Genomic DNA, 19,744 nt, shown 5'->3' on the forward strand with positions numbered 1-19,744 from the left:
GGAGGCTGAAGAAATTCGGCTTGTCACCAAAAGCACTCACAAACTTCTACAGATGCACAATCGAGAGCATCCTGTCGGGCTGTATCACCGCCTGGTACGGCAAGTGCTCCGCCCACAACCGTATGGCTCTCCAGAGGGTAGTGAGGTCTGCACAACGCATCACCGGGGGCAAACTACCTGCCCTCCAGGACACCTACACCACCCGATGTCACAGGAAGGCCATAAAGATCATCAAGGACATCAACCACCCGAGCCACTGCCTGTTCATCCCGCTATCATCCAGAAGGCGAGGTCAGTACAAGTGCATCAAAGCTGGGACCGAAAGACTGAAAAACAGCTTCTATCTCAAGGCCATCAGACTGTTAAACAGTCACCACTAACATTGAGTGGCTGCTGCCAACACACTGACTCAACTCCAGCCACTTTAATAATGGGAATTGATGGGAAATGATGTAAAATATATCACTAGCCACTTTAAACAATGTTACTTAATATAATGTTTACATACCCTACATTATTCATCTCATATGTATACGTATATACTGTACTCTATATCATCTACTGCATCTTTATGTAATACATGTATCACTAGCCACTTTAAACTATGCCACTTTGTTTACATACCCTACATTACTCATCTCAAATGTATATACTGTACTCGATACCATCTACTGCATCTTGCCTATGTCGCTCTGTACCATCACTCATTCATATATCTTTATGTACATATTCTTTATCCCTTTACACTTGTGTGCATAAGGTAGTAGTTTTGGAATTGTTAGTTAGATTACTCGTTGGTTATTACTGCATTGTCGGAACTAGAAACACAAGCATTTCGCTACACTCGCATTAACATCTGCTAACCATGTGTATATGACAAATACATTTGATTTGATTTGATTTGATGTCAGGAATTGTGAAAAACTGAGTTTAAATGTATTTGGCTGGCTAAGGTGTATGTAATCGTCCGACTTCAACTGCATGTATATATATATACACACACACAGTGCCTTCGGAAAGAATTCAGACATTTTGTTACGTTACACCCTTATTCTAAAATGGATTAAATATTTTCTCCCCCTCGTCAATCCACACACAATACCCCATGATGACAAAGCAAAATGTAAATATATATATATATTTATACTAAAAAGAAAACAGAAATATCACATTTACAAAAGTATTCAGACCCTTTACTCAGTACTTTGTTGAATCATCTTTGAAAGTGATTATGGCCTCGAGTCTTCTTGGCTATGACGCTACAAGATTGGCACACTTTTGGGGAGTTTCTACGATTCTTCTCTGCAGATCCTCTCAAGCTCTTTCAGGTTGGATGGGGTGCGTCGCTGCACACTATTTTCAGGTTTTTCGGCCCAGATGGCATCCCAGCCGGGTCCTCAGAGCATGCGCAGACCAGCAGGCTGGAGTGTTTACGGACATATTAAATCTTTCCCTATCCCAGTCTGCTGTCCACACATGCTTCAAGATGGCCACCAATGTTCCTGTACCCAAGAAAGCAAAAGTAACTGAACTAAATGACTATCGCCCTGTAGCACTCACTTCGCTCATCATGAAGTGCTTCGAGAGACTAGTCAAGGATCACATCACCTCCACCCTACCTGATACCCTAGAACCACTTCAATTTTCTTACCGCCCCAATAGATCCACAGACGATGCCATCGCCATTGGACTGCACACTGCCCTATCCCATCTGGACAAGAGGAATACCTATGTAAGAATACTGTTTATTGACTATAGCTCAGCATTCAACCCCAAAGTACCCTCCAAGCTCATCATTAAGCTTGAGGCCCTGGGTATGGAACACGCCCTGCGCAACCGGGTCCTGAACTTCCTGATGGGTGGTGAAGGTAGGAAACAATACCTCCACTTCGCTGATCTTTAACACTGGGGCCCAAAAGGGTGCCCCCTCCTGTACTCCCTGTTCACCCATGACTGCATGGCCACGCACACCTCCAACTCAAGTTTGCAGACGACTAACAGTAGTAGGCTTAATTACCAACAATGATGAGACAGCCTACAGGGAGGAGGTGAGGGCTCTGGGAGTGTGGTGCCAGGAAAATACCCTCTCACTCAACATCAACAAAACAAACAACATCAACAAAACAAAGTAGATAATCGTGGGCTTCAGGAAAGAACTTTGAAAGTTTCATCAAGCGCTATGATTAAACTGGCCCTCATGAGGACCACCACATGAATGGAAGACCCAGAGTTACCTCAACTGCAGAGGATAATTGACCAAGCATGATCACTATTGGAGACATATTTTAGTGTGTATTTTATACAGCTCTGAAACTTGTTTTAAATGCAAAGAAAACACATTTTATGATTTTTAATAGGTTCAAAAAGTTGGTTGAAAATACACTTACACCTACGAGCTTAGATGGTTCTTGAATTAATCAGGTCTCTGCATATAAATACTTAGGGATATGGTTGGATGATAAACTGTCTTTTAAAATGCATATTGACCAACTTTGTAAACGGCAAAAAATCAAGCTAGGCTTCATCTATAGAAACAGGACATGCTTGTCCTCTATAAATAGAAATCAAATTGTGCAAGCTAATTTTATGTCTGTTTTTGATTATGGGAATATTATTTACATGCATGCTACGGCATCAACACTTCAATCGCTGGATGCTCCTTACCATTGCGCACTTAGGTGCACCAGCTACAGAACTCACCACTGAGTTTTATATCAAAATGTGGGTTGGACTTCACTGTCTGTGAGACAAGAACAACATGCTATCGTGTTTGTCTATAAAGCACTTCTGAATAAGATACCTTCTTATTTACCATCACTCTTCAATATTATAGTTATAATTCCTAAAACCAGGTCTCAAGCATGGATTACACTTGAGGCCCATGTGACCACAGAGTTGGGTATGGCTGCCTTTTCCTGTTACGCTCCTTGCTTATGGAATAGCCTGCAGACTGAACTTAAACCTGAGTCTCTTGTCCCCCTGTCGCCCATTTTAAATATTTATTGGAGGATGTGTATTTTTGTATTGCTTGTAACTGTTTCGGGTAATGCAAGTTCTTGTGCTGTTAGGGGAATAACCTGTGTGTAAATGTAATCTGTTGCTGTATTTTTTTTGTGTTATCTGTGATCAATTTGTTTGTCTTGTGTAGTTTCTTAATCATTGTACCTAAACTGTATGTGTAAACATGAATACGCAGGACCCAGCTGTAAAAGAGACCTTGTTCTCAGTCTGTGTTCCTTGTTGGAATAATAATAAGTTCATTAGAGATACCAGCCTCAGAAATTGCAGCCCAAATAAACGCTTCAAGTAACAGACACATCTCAACCTTAACTGTTCAGAGGAGACTATGTGAATCAGGCCTTAATGCACAAATTGCTGCACTAGCATACACTACTAAAGGACACCAATAATAAGAAGAGACTTGTTTTGGCCAAGAAACATGAGCAATGGTCCAAATTGGAGAATTTTAGTTCCAACCGCCGTGTCTTTGTGACACGCGGTGTCTGTGAACGGATGACCTCCACATGTATTTCCTACCGTAAAGCACAGAGGAGGTGTTATGGTGTGGGGGTGCTTTGCTGGTTGCACTGTTTGTGATTTATTTCGAATTCAAGGCACACTTAACCAGCATGGCTACAACAGCATTCTGCAGCGATACGCCATCCCATCTGGTTTGGGCTTAGTGGGACTATGATTTGTTTTTCAACAGGACAATGACCCAACACACCTCCAGGCTGTGTAAGGGCTATTTGACCAAGAAGGAGAGTGGTGGAGTGCTGCATCAGATGACCTGGCCTCCACAATCACCCGATCTCAACCAAATTGAGAATGTTTGGGATGAGTTGGACCGCAGAGTGAAGGAAAAGCAGCCAGTTATCAAGGCAAAGGGTGGCTATTTGAATCTCAAATATATTTTGATTTGTTTAACACTTTTTTGTTGCTAAATGGTTCCATATGGGTTATTTCATAGTTTTGTGTTCGCTATGCAATGTGGAGAATGAATGAATGGGGCCATGTATCGTGAGATTTTGAGTGAAAACCTCCTTCCATCAGCAAGGGCATTGAAGATGAAACGTGGCTTTCAGCATGACAATGATCCCAAACACACCGCCCGGGCAACGAAGGAGTGGCTTCGTAAGAAGCATTTCATGGTCCTGGAGTGGCCTAGCCAGTCTCCAGATCTCAACCCCATAGACAATCTTTGGAGGGAGTTGAAAGTCTGTGTTGCCCAGCAACAGCCCCAAAACATCACTGCTCTAGAGGAGATCTGCATGGAGGAATTGGCCAAAATACCAGCAACATTGTGTGAAAACCTTGTGAAGACTTACAGAAAACGTTTGAACTCTGTCATTGCCAACAAAGGGTATATAACAAAGTATTGAGATAAACTTTTGTTATTTACCAAATACTTATTTTCCACCATAATTTGCAAATAAATTCATAAAAAATCCTACAATGTGATTTTCTGGATTTTTTTTCCACATTTTGTCTGTCATAGTTGAAGTGTACATATGATGAAAATTACAGGTCTCTCTCATCTTTTTAAGTGGGGGAACTTTCACAATTGGTGGCTGACTAATACTTTTTTGCCCCACTATATATGTCTCTCTTTCTGCATGGCCTGGGGGAGAGAGTCTCCTCCAGAATTTTACAACCTGAGATAACAGAACCTGGGTGTAGGAGTGAGAGAGGGGGAAGCCACGATCTGTCACCAGAAAGGGCCACGTCATGACAGTGCTTAGGGTCATTGTCCTGTTGGATGGTGAACCTTCACCCCAGTCTGAGGTCCTGAGCGCTCTGGAGCAACTTTTCGTCAAGGATCTCTCTGTACTATGCTCCGTTCATCTTTTGCTCTATCCTGAGTAGTCTCCCAGTCCCCGCCGTTGAAAAACACAAACACAGCATGATGCTGCCACCCCCATGCTTCAACATAGGGATTGTGCCAGGTTTCCTCCATACGTGACATTTGGCATTCAGGCCAAATAGTTCAATCTTGGTTTCATCAGACTAGAACATCTTGTTTCTCATGGTCTGAGAGTCTTTAGGTGCATTTTGGCAAACTCCAAGTGGATGTCATTAGAGAGTTGGGCCAGTAACGAAAAGGTTGCTGGATCCAATCCCCGAGCTGACAATGTAAAAATCTGTCGTTCTGCCCCTGAGCACTGTTCCCCAGGCGCCGAAGACGTGGATGTCGATCAAGGCAGCCCCCCGCACCTCTCTGATTCAGAGGAGTTAGGTTAAATGCGGAAGACAAATTTCAGTTGTACAACTGACTAGGTATCCCTCTTTCCCCCATGTGCCTTTTACTGCGGAGTGGCTTCTGTCTGGCCATTCTACCATGAACGCCTGATTGTTGGAGTGCTGCAGAGACTTTTGTCATTCTGGAAGGTTCTCCCATCTCCACAAAGGAACTCTGGGGCTCTGGAGCTCTGTCAGAGTGACCATCGCGTTCTTGGTCACGTCCCTGACCAAGGCCCTTCTCCCCTGATTGCTCAGTTTGGCCAGGCAGCCAGCTCTAGGAAGAGTCTTGGTGTTTCCAACTATCTTCCATTTAAGAATAATGGAGGCCACTGTGTTCTTGGAGACCTTGCTGCATAAATGTTTTGGTACCCTTCCCCAGATCCATGCCTCGACATAATACTGTCTCGGAGCTCTACGGACAATTCCTTTGACCTCTTAGCTTGGGATTTTGCTCTGATATTCATTGTCAACTGTGGGACCTTATATAGACTAGTGTGTGCCTTTCCAAATCATGTCCAATCAATTGAATTTACCACGGGTGGACTCAACAATGATCAATGGAAACAGGATGCACCTGAGCTCAATTTCCAGTCTCATAGCAAAAGGTCTGAATACTGTTTTTGATTCTTAATACATTTGCAAACATTTAAAAAAAAACTGTTTTACTTTTGTCATTATAGGGTATTGTGTGTCGATTGATGAGGGAAAAATGAATTTAATCCATTTTATAAGGCTGTAACGTAACAAAAAGTGTCTGAATACTTTCCGAAGGCACTGTATACATAACAAAATGTAGCTAATATTTTCTTACTTAAAAAAAACTCTGCTTAAGGGCTTGTAAGTAAGTATTTCACTGTAAAGTCTACACCTGTTGTATTTGGCACATGTGACAAATACAATTTGATGTGACTGTTCTGCAAGAACCAGTGAAAAACCCACACAATCATAGAAACCCACACTAACTTCATCAAAGAGAAATGATACATCACACAGACATAGAAACCCACACTAACTTCATCAAAGCGAAAGGAAACATCACACAGACATAGAAACCCACACTAACTTCATCAAAGATAAATGAAACATCACACAGACATAGAAACCCACACTAACTTCATCAAAGATAAATGAAACATCACACAGACATAGAAACCCACACTAACTTCATCAAAGAGAAATGAAACATCACACAGACATAGAAACCCACACTAACTTCATCAAAGAGAAAGGAAACATCACACAGACATAGAAACCCACACTAACTTCATCAAAGAGAAAGGAAACATCACACAGACATAGAAACCCACACTAACTTCATCAAAGAGAAATGAAACATCACACAGACCGAGCAGATAATAGAAGACTATTAGAAGGGACTGATTCTAAGAAGTGTAGTGTCAGGTGTCAGGCACAGCCAGTGAATGTTTGGTACACTTTCTGATGGAGTTCTGTGTGGCCTTCTTGAGAGATGGTGGTTGATGTGAGGTTGGAGGAGCATTGTGGGGAGGTTATGACAATACTCACAGTTGAGCTCGGTCCATGTATTGGAGGGGCTGTTGGCGGTGCGTACGGAGACGCTGCGGAGGCGGTCGTACATGAGCTCCCGGTATCGTATCCGGAAACCCAGGAGGATACCGTTAATCTTCTCCTCAGACGGATGCTGTGAAGACAATACATAACGTGAGACTACCATTAGGTCATGTTCAACATAGTCTCTTTCACGGACAGTCATATTTACAAAGCCGAGCAAGCTAACTAGATATTTGATTAAAAATAATAATATATTTAATTTAAAACTGGCTTTACGATCATCCCATTTATGGCAAGCCCTCCCCGGCAAAGCATGGCCAGTGTACAACAGGACTAAGATAAAGGAGGATTCAAAAATCCCCAGAAAACCGGAGCTCATCCATGGCTGACTCACACAGACAGAAATTCCCAGACAACCGGATCTCATCCATGGCTGACTCACACAGACAGAAATCCCCAGACAACCGGATCTCATCCTTGGCTGACTTACACAGACAGAAATTCCCCTATTGTAAAACATTAGATAACAGGGCCAGAACAAATGGAAAAGAGAGGAGTGAGAGAGAGAACAGGGGAAAGAGAGAAGAGTTTGGATGTCTCGGTGTAAAACTCCTACAGGCAGTAACCTGGGAACTCTCCATCTCCCCGTTATGACCTGCTAATTCAGGTGTTAGTGTCAGAGAGAGGAGGTGTGTGTTCCACTCAGTCTATGTACACCCTATTCACCGTTCTACCCTCTCATTACCACCCACTGACTGACAGATGACTGGGTTTTACTGCGGATAGGAAGACAGACATCAGGACCAATCACCACGTCTCTTCTTACCTGCCAGCGAATCAGCACGGATGTAGTTGTGTGTGGTGTGACAGAGAGGATTGTGGGGGCTTCGTCAGGGGCTGCAACAGAAGGAGAGAAAAGAACAACGGTAGAATGTGAGGACAATTAGTTGAGACTACCACCAGGCGCAAATAACTAACGCAGTGGTATTCACAGCATACACAACTAAAGAGAACATGTCACCCACTGGTAAACAAGTCAAATATGGGCATGAGATTGATTTGAAGGAAGAACATTTCTTGAATTAAAGTTAGTTCAGCTCGGTTGACATTGTTTGGTTTTAAGTGTCCCCCCCGTCACACAGCAACCACAGATGGTGAAGATGACATCACCTATTCTGCTGCTGCCAATAATGTCCTCACCACAGCATTACATTAACTCATTCTGACATTCTGATCAGGGAAAGATTCTAACCCAACACTGATGTAAAACATACTTTATAGAACCCCTGCCTACAAATGTGGCAATGTGGCAAATCCAAGGACAATGAAGACCAAATCATGTGTGGATAATATGATGTCCACAAGGATCTTTATTTTCATTGCAGTAAGATACCACAACTTGAAAAGAGTTCAAGTCTCTTACCGTCCTGTAGTGTGGTGATAACTTCACTCTCCTCGCTGTATTCACTGTCTCCTATGTCGTTGGTGGCTTTCACTCTAAACTGGTAGGAGATGAAGGGCTTCAGCCTAGCAACAGAGATGTAACACATGACAACATCATTCTCAGTCGTTACAAGATTTTTTTCAACCTTTCAAGTTCCATTTAGGGCTAAGTGCAGCTTTTCCAAGCAAATATCTCAAATATCTCAGCTCAAGGATCTATACTGTTATAGGAAACCTTCCACTATGTACCACTGTTAGTGCACTGGGTAGGGTGCTAGGTAGTGTGCTAGGTAGGGTCTATACTGTACCTGCCAACTATGTAGAAGCTAGACTCGTGGTTGACCGAGGCAGAGTGGACGGTCCAGTTGCTGTCTGGCAGTTCTCTCAGCTGCACGGTGTAATAGCGGACCGGAGAGAGGCCATCGCTGCCTGGTTCCCATGACAACAACACGCTGCGGGCCTGAACATTCTCTTGGGGCACCATGGGACGACCTGTGGGCTGAGGGCGAGCTGGGGGGGGGGGGGGGGGGGGGGGGGGGTGAGACAGAGGAAGAGGGGAAGAGAGGGGAAAACAGAGGGGGTTAAAGAGGCTAACAAGGTTAACAACAACAGTTCTACGACAACAGAAAGAAAGTTTGCACTGTGTACTGTCAGTTCTTATCAGGTTAAACAAATGACCACACACAATATCATTAGCCTACAGAACTCACTAACTCCAAGTGCTTGTGTAAAAACACTAAACAAATAGCTTATTACTGCAGATGTAACCGGGCAGAATATGACTCATTAGAAACCAATGTGCTGAATCTGTAAACCACTATCAGATGAGATGAGTGTTTCTTCTAAACTCGATGGAATTCTCTGTTGTTTACGGTAACTGCCTGACTTAGCCCAGCCACTCTAACATTTTGTGTCAACCCTGAGAAAATAAACCTGTCTGCTCTCTAACACATGTAGACAGTATTCTGTGGTATGCTCTATAAGTACAATATGCTAATGTAACATAAAACTTGATCTAAGTACACAAAATACACAATTATTCCTGGAATGTCCTATAAACTACAATAACTCATACTATAACTTTTCCATATGTTTCCATAGTAACCTCACTTTTTGGTATATTCAATAAGTACAATAACTTATACACTAATGTGATATAACACGTCATCTGACATATCTTTCAAATCACATTTACCTCTCTTCTCGGTGGTGACCACCAGTGCCTCTGCAGCCTCCCCCCAGCCCTTGCGTGTCTGGGCTGTGATGCGGAACACGTACACTGACTCTTGTTTCAGGCCAGTCACCATGTACTGGCGAGCACTCGGGTTTAAGACGTCCACTGTGGCCGTGTTGCTATTGGACGAGTTCAGACGATACGTGATCTGATAGGCTGAGAAGAGAAAACAGAAAACACAACATGAAAGCATAGAGTCAGAGACACTATTAACTTGATGATTAAACTTAATGTCTGTCAACATTTCCTTCAGAAGATATGATGATTAACCTTAATGTCTGTCAACATTTCCTTCAGAAGATATGAAAATTAACCTTAATGTCTGTCAACATTTCCTTCAGAAGATATGAAAATTAACCTTAATGTCTGTCAACATTTCCTTCAGAAGATATGAGGATTAACCTTAATGTCTGTCAACATTTCCTTCAGAAGATATGAGGATTAACCTTAATGTCTGTCAACATTTCCTTCAGAAGATATGAGGATTAACCTTAATGTCTGTCAACATTTCCTTCAGAAGATATGAGGATTAACCTTAATGTCTGTCAACATTTCCTTCAGAAGATATGAGGATTAACCTTAATGTCTGTCAACATTTCCTTCAGAAGATATGAGGATTAACCTTAATGTCTGTCAACATTTCCTTCAGAAGATATGAGGATTAACCTTAATGTCTGTCAACATTTCCTTCAGAAGATATGAGGATTATCCTTAATGTCTGTCAACATTTCCTTCAGAAGATATGAACAACCACGTTTTAAAGTGGAACTGACAGTGTTTTAACTACTTTGCAGACAAACAGACAATCATATCAGTCAAAAATATCAAATACTCAGTTTATGCTTCAAAAACATCTTCATTTGACTCAACATTCCATGATGTACAGTAAGGCATTGTTGGCAGAATAGATGGATGCAGTTCAATGCATGATTAATATAATTCCCCAATACATTTCTTGGTAGTCCCAAAAAACATTGCTGTCGGGTTGTCAATCACAGCTGGCCTGGTACATTGTTTGCTGCCTCCACCCATTCTGGATGCACTCTTTCAGTTTCAATATATTTTGAACAAGAACAGACGACCGGGAAGAAGACTGGGAAGGCTGGGAATGTCAATACAATCAAACTAGTAAGGGCAATGATCACAAGTCAGTCATAACATGGCTAATAGGCCAGCGCACTTGTTAAACAAAGCCCGTGGGCTGAATAGGACACACAAGCGTGTATAAATTAGTAAACAGTTGAGTCATTAACTTTATAAAATTACAGCCTGAAGCGCACGCATAGGTGAATTCAACTTCAACTGCGCTACTTTAGTGTGTCCCATTTACAATGCGTAGCGGAGGATTAAGTGTACAGACACATGCCAGTCCTAGCTGGGCTACTAAAATGTTGCAGTCTGGCTTCGGTTTATAAAACTTGACAATAAATAACAAAAAACTAAACCTGCAACAAAACACCATACATGTAGGCTTATTCCAGCAACATTTGAGCAGTAGCCCCGGCTGGCTATTCAACTAACATTGCAATACATTTTCAGTGCACCATACAGCAATGCTGCATTCAACCGCACTGGTGATCCATGCAGTGCAAAAACATGAAAAACATGTTTGACATTTAAATTTTATAACAATCTATAGCTACCTTTTTGTTATTTGGAGTTAGGGTCACAGAATATTATGCACATCTGCAAGCTAGCATAGCAGTAAAGGCTGGACAAATATTATTTCTCTCTTTAGTTGTAATATGTTAAAAGGCTATATTCGGCATGCTACTGCCCCACACGTTCGTGGGGCCACAGGCATTATAAAGGACCACATTTTTTTCAAATAAAACAACGGGCAGTTTGAGTCGTGGCTGTAATTTCTGTGTCTTTTCAATATGGCCAATGCTGTAATTTCTGTGTCTTTTCAATATGGCCAATGCGCTGATTGCAACAATTCTGGCAGTTCTACTTTAAGCCCTTTGAACCTGCCTGAAACATAATGGTGAACACAAGTATCAGGTTGGTTCTACGATGCTAGGTCAAAAGTTGCTTATAACTAAATCATCATAGTCAAGGTGATGTTGTTTTTGTTTGCTGTATGAGAGGGTCATTCTTGTGGAGTCTGGACAGGTTAAAATTGAAAGGTTTGGTCAGGGTCAAAGGTCAAACCACATACCCAGGATGATACCATTAGGCTGGGACGGGGACTGCCAGATGAGACGCACCGAGGTGGTCCGGACCTCAGGGAACAGGATGCCCACTGGAGGGCCGGGCACTGGAGACGAGAGAGTGGCACAGGGTTAGAATATTTAACACCTCTTTCTTCACTTCAGATGCATTGGTTTACTGAATGGTAGTGGGTATTGGTATACTGTAATATCAAATTCTGGATAAGCTATTTGAAAGCTTGAAAATATCCTGTATCCACCACTACTTGATGTCTAGGGGCCCTACAGGTAGTATACATTTAGACAGGCATATATTAGGCTGCCCAGTGCATACCGTCGTCCAGAGTTCTCTCCAGTATGAGTGGTGAGCTGGGCATGCCGTCTCCGATGCGGGTGAAGGCCAGGACCTGGATCTCATAGAGGACGTATTTCCCCAGACCAGTCAGCTGGACACTGTGGCTGGCGTTCCCATCCACTGTCCACAACTGGAGGGACGAGTCAGAGTCCTTCTCCCTATACAACACCTGAAAGAGAAGAGAATAGAAGAAAACAGAGGATAGATGAGAAGAGTGGAGAAGAGAGGGAAGAAGAGAAGAGCAAAAGGAAGATGTTGAATTAGAGAGTGGGAGAGTGAGTAATGGAATTATTTTTGTGTACAGTATTGTATCCCTCTTGGAGGCGAGGGTGATGACTAAGCACCTCACACACCTTGTATCCCAAGATCAGCCCATTCCGGTCTGGTTCTGGTACTTCAAACCAGCGCACCAGGATACTGCTGGAGGTCGTGGCAAAGGCTGACACGTTGGTGGGACCACAGGAGGGGACTGGAGGGAATAACAAATAAAAAATCACTTTTAAGACTGAAATCCAGGTATTTTACGCTGATGATACTGTAACTTATTGTTGTGTCTCTCACAAAAGGTTCCCAGAACTTGCAAACTGTTTTTTATACTGTTCAACATACCTTGTGTCAGTTGAAGCTTATCCTCATTACTGACAAAACTAAACTAATATTGTTTTCTAAAGCAAGAAATAGACCTCTGAACCTTTCACCTTTTGAAGCCAGGAGGCTAGTATCAGCTACATTTATGCTTATACAAGACTATGGTGATATTTTATATATGAATGCTTCCGCTCAGTGTTTGAGATCAATTGACACCCTTTACCATAGACCATTGAGATGTTTTTTAAACTGCAAAAACCTTAAGCACCACTGCAATTTATATACCAGGGTTGGCTGGCCTTCTCTAATCAATCATAGGCTCAGTCACTGGTATACTATAATTTAGCCCAAACAACTACATCTCCACCTAATGTATAGATTTATGTATTTATTTCTTTTGCACCCCATTATTTCTATCTCTACTTTGCACATTCTTCCACTGCAAATCTACCATTCCAGTGTTTTACTTGCAATATTGTATTTACTTTGCCACCATGGCCTTTGTTTTGCCTTTACCTCCCTTATCTCACCTCCTTCGCTCTCATTGTATATGGACTTATTTTTCTACTGTATTATTGACTGTATGTTTGTTTTACTCCATGTGTAACTCTGTGTCGTTGTATGTGTCAAACTGCTTTGCTTTATCTTGGACATGTCGCAATTGTAAATGAGAACTTGTTCTCAACTAGACTACCTGGTTAAATAAAGGTTAAAAACATAAACAAAAATACATCTTCATGGGCCATTGTGTGTGTGTGTGTTAAAGACACATAGACACTGAGGCCTAGGGTCTAACCCAAGTGTGACTGTAGCTCCAGAGAATCAGGCCAGCTAGGCTATGACTCCTTCCTGGCACACGTCCCTGGATATAATCAAAAAGAAACATCCTCTCACTGTCAACCATGTTTATTTTCAGCAAACTTAACATGTGTAAATATTTGTCTGAACATAACACGATTCAACAACTGATACATAAACTGAACAAGTTCCACAGACATGTGACTAACATAAATTGAATAATGTGTCCCTGAACAAAGGGTAAGTCAAAATCAAAAGTGACAGTCAGTATCTGGTGTGGCCACCAGCTGCATTAAGTACTGCAGCTCCTTCTCATGGACTGCACCAGATTTGCCAGTTCTTGCTGTGAGATGTTACCCCACTCTTCCACCAAGGCACCTGCAAGTTCCCAAATATTTCTGGGGGGAATGGCCCTAGCCCTCACCCTCCGATCCAACAGTCCCCATACATGCTCAATGGGATTGAGATCCGGGCTCTTCGCTGGCCATGGAAGAACACTGACATTCCTGTCCTGCAGGAAATCACACACAGAACGAGCACTATGGCTGGTGGCATTGTCATGCTGGAGGGTCATGTCATGATGAGCCTGCAGGAAGGGTGCCACATGAGGGAGGAGGATGTCTTCCCTGTAACGCACAGCTTTGAGATTGCCTGCAATGACAACAAGCTCAGTCCGATAATGCTGTGACACACTGCCACCCCAGACCATGACGGACCCTCCACCTCCAAATCGATCCCACTCCAGAGTACAGGCCTCGGTGTAACGCTCATTCCTTCGACGATAAATGAATCCCGGTGAGACAAAATCGTGACTCATCAGTGAAGAGCACTTTTTGCCAGTCCTGTCTTTTCCGGCGACAGTGGGTTTGTTTCCGGTGATGTCTGGTGAGGACCTGTCTTACAACAGGCCTACAAGCCCTCAGTCCAGATTCTCTCAGCCTATTGCGGGCAGTCTGAGCACTGATGGAGGGATTGTGCATTCCTGGTGTAACTCAGGTAGTTGTTGTTGCCATCCTGTACCTGTCCCGCAGGTGTGATGTTCGGATATACCGATCCTGTGCAGGTGTTGTTACACGTGGTCTGCTACTACGAGAAGGATGAGCTGTCCGTCCTCTCTCCCTGCAGCGCTGCCTTAGGACTCTAAATTCCAAGCATCTGCCTCTAACCCTAGGAAGCTCTTTGCCACCTTCTCCTCCCTCCTGAATCCTCCTCCCCCTCCCCCCCCTCCCTCTCTGCAGATGACTTCGTCAACCATTTTGAAAAGAAGGTCGACGACATCCGATCCTCGTTTGCTAAGTCAAACGACACCGCTGGTTCTGCTCACACTGCCCTACCCTGTGCTCTGACCTCTTTCTCCCCTCTCTCTCCAGATGACATCTCGCGTCTTGTGACGGCCGGCCGCCCAACAACCTGCCCGCTTGACCCTATCCCCGCCTCTCTTCTCCAGACCATTTCCGGAGACCTTCTCCCTTACCTCACCTCGCTCATCAACTTATCCCTGACCGCTGGCTACGTCCCTTCCGTCTTCAAGAGAGCGAAAGTTGCACCCCTTCTGAAAAAACCTACACTCGATCCCTCCGATGTCAACAACTACAGACCAGTATCCCTTCTTTCTTTTCTCTCCAAAACTCTTGAACGTGCCGTCCTTGGCCAGCTCTCCCGCTATCTCTCTCAGAATGACTTTCTTGATCCAAATCAGTCAGGATTCAAGACTAGTCATTCAACTGAGACTGCTCTTCTCTGTATCACGGAGGCGCTCCGCACTGCTAAAGCTAACTCTCTCTCCTCTGCTCTCATCCTTCTAGACCTATCGGCTGCCTTCGATACTGTGAACCATCAGATCCTCCTCTCCACCCTCTCCGAGTTGGGCATCTCCGGCGCGGCCCAAGCTTGGATTGCGTCCTACCTGACAGGTCGCTCCTACCAGGTGGCGTGGCGAGAATCTGTCTCCACACCACGTGCTCTCACCACTGGTGTCCCCCAGGGCTCTGTTCTAGGCCCTCTCCTATTCTCGCTATACACCAAGTCACTTGGCTCTGTCATAACCTCACATGGTCTCTCCTATCATTGCTATGCAGACGACACACAATTAATCTTCTCCTTTCCCCCTTCTGATGACCAGGTGGCGAATCGCATCTCTGCATGTCTGGCAGACATATCAGTGTGGATGACGGATCACCACCTCAAGCTGAACCTCGGCAAGACGGAGCTGCTCTTCCTCCCGGGAAGGACTGCCCGTTCCATGATCTCGCCATCACGGTTGACAACTCCATTGTGTCCTCCTCCCAGAGCGCTAAGAACCTTGGCGTGATCCTGGACAACACCCTGTCGTTCTCAACTAACATCAAGGCGGTGGCCCGTTCCTGTAGGTTCATGCTCTACAACATCCGCAGAGTACGACCCTGCCTCACACAGGAAGCGGCGCAGGTCCTAATCCAGGCACTTGTCATCTCCCGTCTGGATTACTGCAACTCGCTGTTGGCTGGGCTCCCTGCCTGTGCCATTAAACCCTACAACTCATCCAGAACGCCGCAGCCCGTCTGGTGTTCAACCTTCCCAAGTTCTCTCACGTCACCCCGCTCCTCCGCTCTCTCCACTGGCTTCCAGTTGAAGCTCGCATCCGCTACAAGACCATGGTGCTTGCCTACGGAGCTGTGAGGGGAACGGCACCTCAGTACCTCCAGGCTCTGATCAGGCCCTACACCCAAACAAGGGCACTGCGTTCATCCACCTCTGGCCTGCTCGCCTCCCTACCACTGAGGAAGTACAGTTCCCGCTCAGCCCAGTCAAAACTGTTCGCTGCTCTGGCCCCCCAATGGTGGAACAAACTCCCTCACGACGCCAGGACAGCGGAGTCAATCACCACCTTCCGGAGACACCTGAAACCCCACCTCTTTAAGGAATACCTAGGATAGGATAAAGTAATCCTTCTCACCCCCTTAAAAGATTTAGATGCACTATTGTAAAGTGGCTGTTCCACTAGATGTCATAAGGTGAATGCACCAATTTGTAAGTCGCTCTGGATAAGAGCGTCTGCTAAATGACTTAAATGTAATGTAATGTTAAATGTCTCAGAGTATGGACATTGCAATTTATTGCCCTGGCCACATCTGCATGCCTAAGGCACATTCACACAGATGAGCAGGGGCCATGGGCATCTTTCTTTTGGTGTTTTTCAGAGTCAGAGGAAAGGCCTCTTTAGTGTCCTATAGTTTTCATAACTGTGACCTTAATTGCCTAAGGTCTGTAAGCTGCTAGTGTCTTAACGACCATTTCACACGTGCATGTTGATTAATTGTTTATGATTCATTAAACAAGCATGGGAAACCGTGTATAAACCCTTTACAATGAGATCTGTGAAGTTATTTGGATTTTTACGAAAGACAGGGTCCTGAAAAAGGATCTTTTCTTTTTTTGCTGAGTTTATATGTGATTATAAAACTTCTGATTCTGAAGATGTTGATGTTGTGAGTGGAAAAAAGGAAAAAACACAGGAATTCCACATTGTAGCCCATGTGTTCCCAATTTCCTCCTCTACTCTCTACTCCCTAAAGTCTGGTAGCCAAAGTGACCAGCGGGGAGGGGGGTAGAGAGAGAGAGAGAGAGAGAGAGTAAGGCAGACAGATGGGTTGATGTGTGTTTCATATGGCTCCATGAAGCAGAAAGAGTAAAGCTAGCTTGGCCCGAATGCCATACACATAGATAGCTAAAGAGCTAATATGCAGGAGGTCTGGGCCAAACCCACATATGGGTGAATATAACCTGCACACAGTGTTGTGTGTGACTGAAAATAAGGTATTATAGATCAGAATACTGGTATGGTAGATCAGAATACTGGTTCTGAAGATCAAAATACCGGTTCTGAAGATGAAAATACTGGCTCTGTAGATCTGAACGCTGGTACTGTAGAACAGAATTCTGGTTCTGTAGATCAGAGTACTGGTTCTGTAGCCATAGGCCATGCCTTTTAACCTCTTGAACCTCTGGGGGCAGTATTTCATTTTTGGATGAAAAACGTTCCCGTTTTAAACAAGATATTTTGTCACGAAAAGATGCTCGACTATGCATATAATTGACAGCTTTGGAAAGAAAACACTCTGACAGATATTGTCTGTGAGTGCCACAGAACTAATGCTACAGGCGAAACCAAGATGAAACTTCAAACAGGAAGTGAGCCAGATTTTTGAGGCGCTGTGTTCCAATGTCTCCTTATATGGCTGTGAATGCGCAAGGAGAGAGCCTACACTTTCTGTCGTTTCCCCAACTTGTTTGCAGCATTGTGACGTATTTGTAGGCATATCATTGGAAAATTGACCATAAGAGACTACATTTACCAGGTGTCCGCTCGGTGTCCTCCGTCGAAACTATTGCGTAATCTCCAGGTGCGTGCATGTTTCCATTTTGAAGAGAGGAGAAACCAAACTGCCACGAGTGACTTATCATCGAATAGATATGTGAAAAACACCTTGAGGATTGATTCTAAACAACGTTTGCCATGTTTCTGTCGATATTATGGAGTTAATTTGGAAAAAAGTTCCCTTTTTAATGACTGAATTTTCGGGTTTTTTTCTTAGCCAAACGTGATGAACAAAACGGAGCGATTTCTCCTACACAAATAAATTCATTTGCGATTTTCATGAATAGTTAACGTTGTGTTATGCTAATGAGCTTGAGGCTATAATTACACTCCCGGATACGGGTTTTTTTCTTAGCCAAACGTGATGAACAAAACGGAGCAATTTCTCCTACACAAATAATATTTTTGGAAAAACTGAACATTTGCTATCTAACTGAGAGTCTCCTCATTGAAAACATCTGAAGTTCTTCAAAGGTAAATGATTTTATTTGAATGATTTTCTTGTTTTTGTGAAAATGTTGCCTGCTGAATGCTAGGCTTAATGCTATGCTAGCTATCAATACTCTTACACAAATGCTTGTGTAGCTATGGTTGAAAAGCATTTTTTGAAAATCTGAGATGACAGTGTTGTTAACAAAAGGCTAAGCTTGTGAGCCAATATATTTATTTCATTTGCGATTTTCATGAATAGTTAACGTTGCGTTATGGTAATGAGCTTGAGGCTATAATTACGCTCCCGGATACGGGATTGCACGTCGCAACAGGTTAAGTCCTAAATGAATGAAGTATGTAGGTCAAATGCCCCCATATTAAAGGCTGAACATCAGTGCTGTGTGTGAGACGCCACCAATTGTTGAGATGTGAACAGTATATTAACCAGTATATAACAGCATCTACCGTATACAGAGGCTGCATCCCGAATTGCACCCTATTCCCTATGGACCCTGGTCAAAAGTAGTGCACTATACTATATAGAGAATTAGGTTCCATTTGGGACAAAGGCAGTGTGATCTCACCAGACTCTCTGGTCCTTCCTCTGACAGGCTGGCTCCAGGGCCCGGCCCCGATGCCGTTGAGAGCCTGAACCCTGACATTGTACTCTGTCCACTCCTCCAGGTCCTCGATGGTGAACTCCCTCTCCAGCCGGTCAGCGATCACATGGGTCAGCGCCCTACCCTGGGAGCCTGTGCGGGAGTACTGGACCCGGTAGCCTACCACCTCTGGGTCCCCATTGTACTCCCACTCTGGTAGGGGCTGGGGGGGTAAGAGGTGGAGGTAGAGGTGGGGAGGGCGAGAGAGGGAGAAAGGGCGAGAGAGGGGGAGGGAGGGAGAAAGAGGGTGAGGGAGAGAGGGAGGGAGAGAGAGGGTGAGAGAGGGTGAGGGAGAAAGAGGGTGTGGTGAGAGAGGTAAGAGGTGGAGGTATAGGTGGGGAGGGCGAGAGAGGGACAGAGGGGGAGAGAGGGAGGGAGGGAGGGGGAGAGAGGGTGAGGGAGAGAGATGGTGAGGGAGAAAGAGGGTGAGGGAGAGAGGGAGGGAGAGAGAGGGTGAGGGAGAGAGAAAGAGGTAGAGCGAGAGAGAGAGGGAGAGAGAGAGGTAAGAGGGGTGGAGAGAGTGAGAGGTGGAGAGGGAGACAGAAATGAAAGAAAGAAAGGAGAGAGAAATCCATAATAATCAGTATAAATCAAACAGTCAGTCATCATCGCTTGATGATGAAACCAGAGCATCATATCATGTCGTCTGTCTGTTGAGACGTCACGTACCACCCATCGGAGCCACAGACTGGTCTCGCTGGCCGTGCGCAGGGTGACGTTAGCGGGGAACATATCTGGACGGGCCTGCAAGGTCTGGATCTTCCTGGAGGGCTGACTGGGAGGACTACTCCCCACAATGTTCACCTGATGCATACGGAACCTACCAAGGGGGAGGGAAGTAACAAGAGCAAAGTCATCACAGGAGAGGTCCATAGGGCCCAGAGGGCTCACAGCTCTATTCATTACATCTAAACTAGACTAGACTAACAGAGATCATGAAGCTGTATTGTTTTG

The 19,744-nt window shown here is 44.2% G+C and overlaps 1 protein-coding gene across 1 annotated transcript in view; it reads right to left on the reverse strand.

Moving 5' to 3' along the window:
• Window positions 1-19,744, reverse strand: part of LOC115113810 (protein sidekick-2-like) — a 202,754-nt gene that overhangs the window by 60,901 nt on the left and 122,109 nt on the right. Inside the window, 10 exon segments of the mRNA XM_065012628.1 lie at window positions 6,766-6,901; window positions 7,598-7,668; window positions 8,195-8,298; window positions 8,523-8,724; window positions 9,410-9,604; window positions 11,610-11,708; window positions 11,936-12,125; window positions 12,310-12,425; window positions 18,716-18,953; window positions 19,460-19,610. Coding sequence (XP_064868700.1) covers window positions 6,766-6,901; window positions 7,598-7,668; window positions 8,195-8,298; window positions 8,523-8,724; window positions 9,410-9,604; window positions 11,610-11,708; window positions 11,936-12,125; window positions 12,310-12,425; window positions 18,716-18,953; window positions 19,460-19,610 — 1,502 coding nt within the window.

This window comes from Oncorhynchus nerka, linkage group LG28 (genome assembly GCF_034236695.1).
Source record: "Oncorhynchus nerka isolate Pitt River linkage group LG28, Oner_Uvic_2.0, whole genome shotgun sequence".
NCBI lineage: Eukaryota > Metazoa > Chordata > Actinopteri > Salmoniformes > Salmonidae > Oncorhynchus > Oncorhynchus nerka.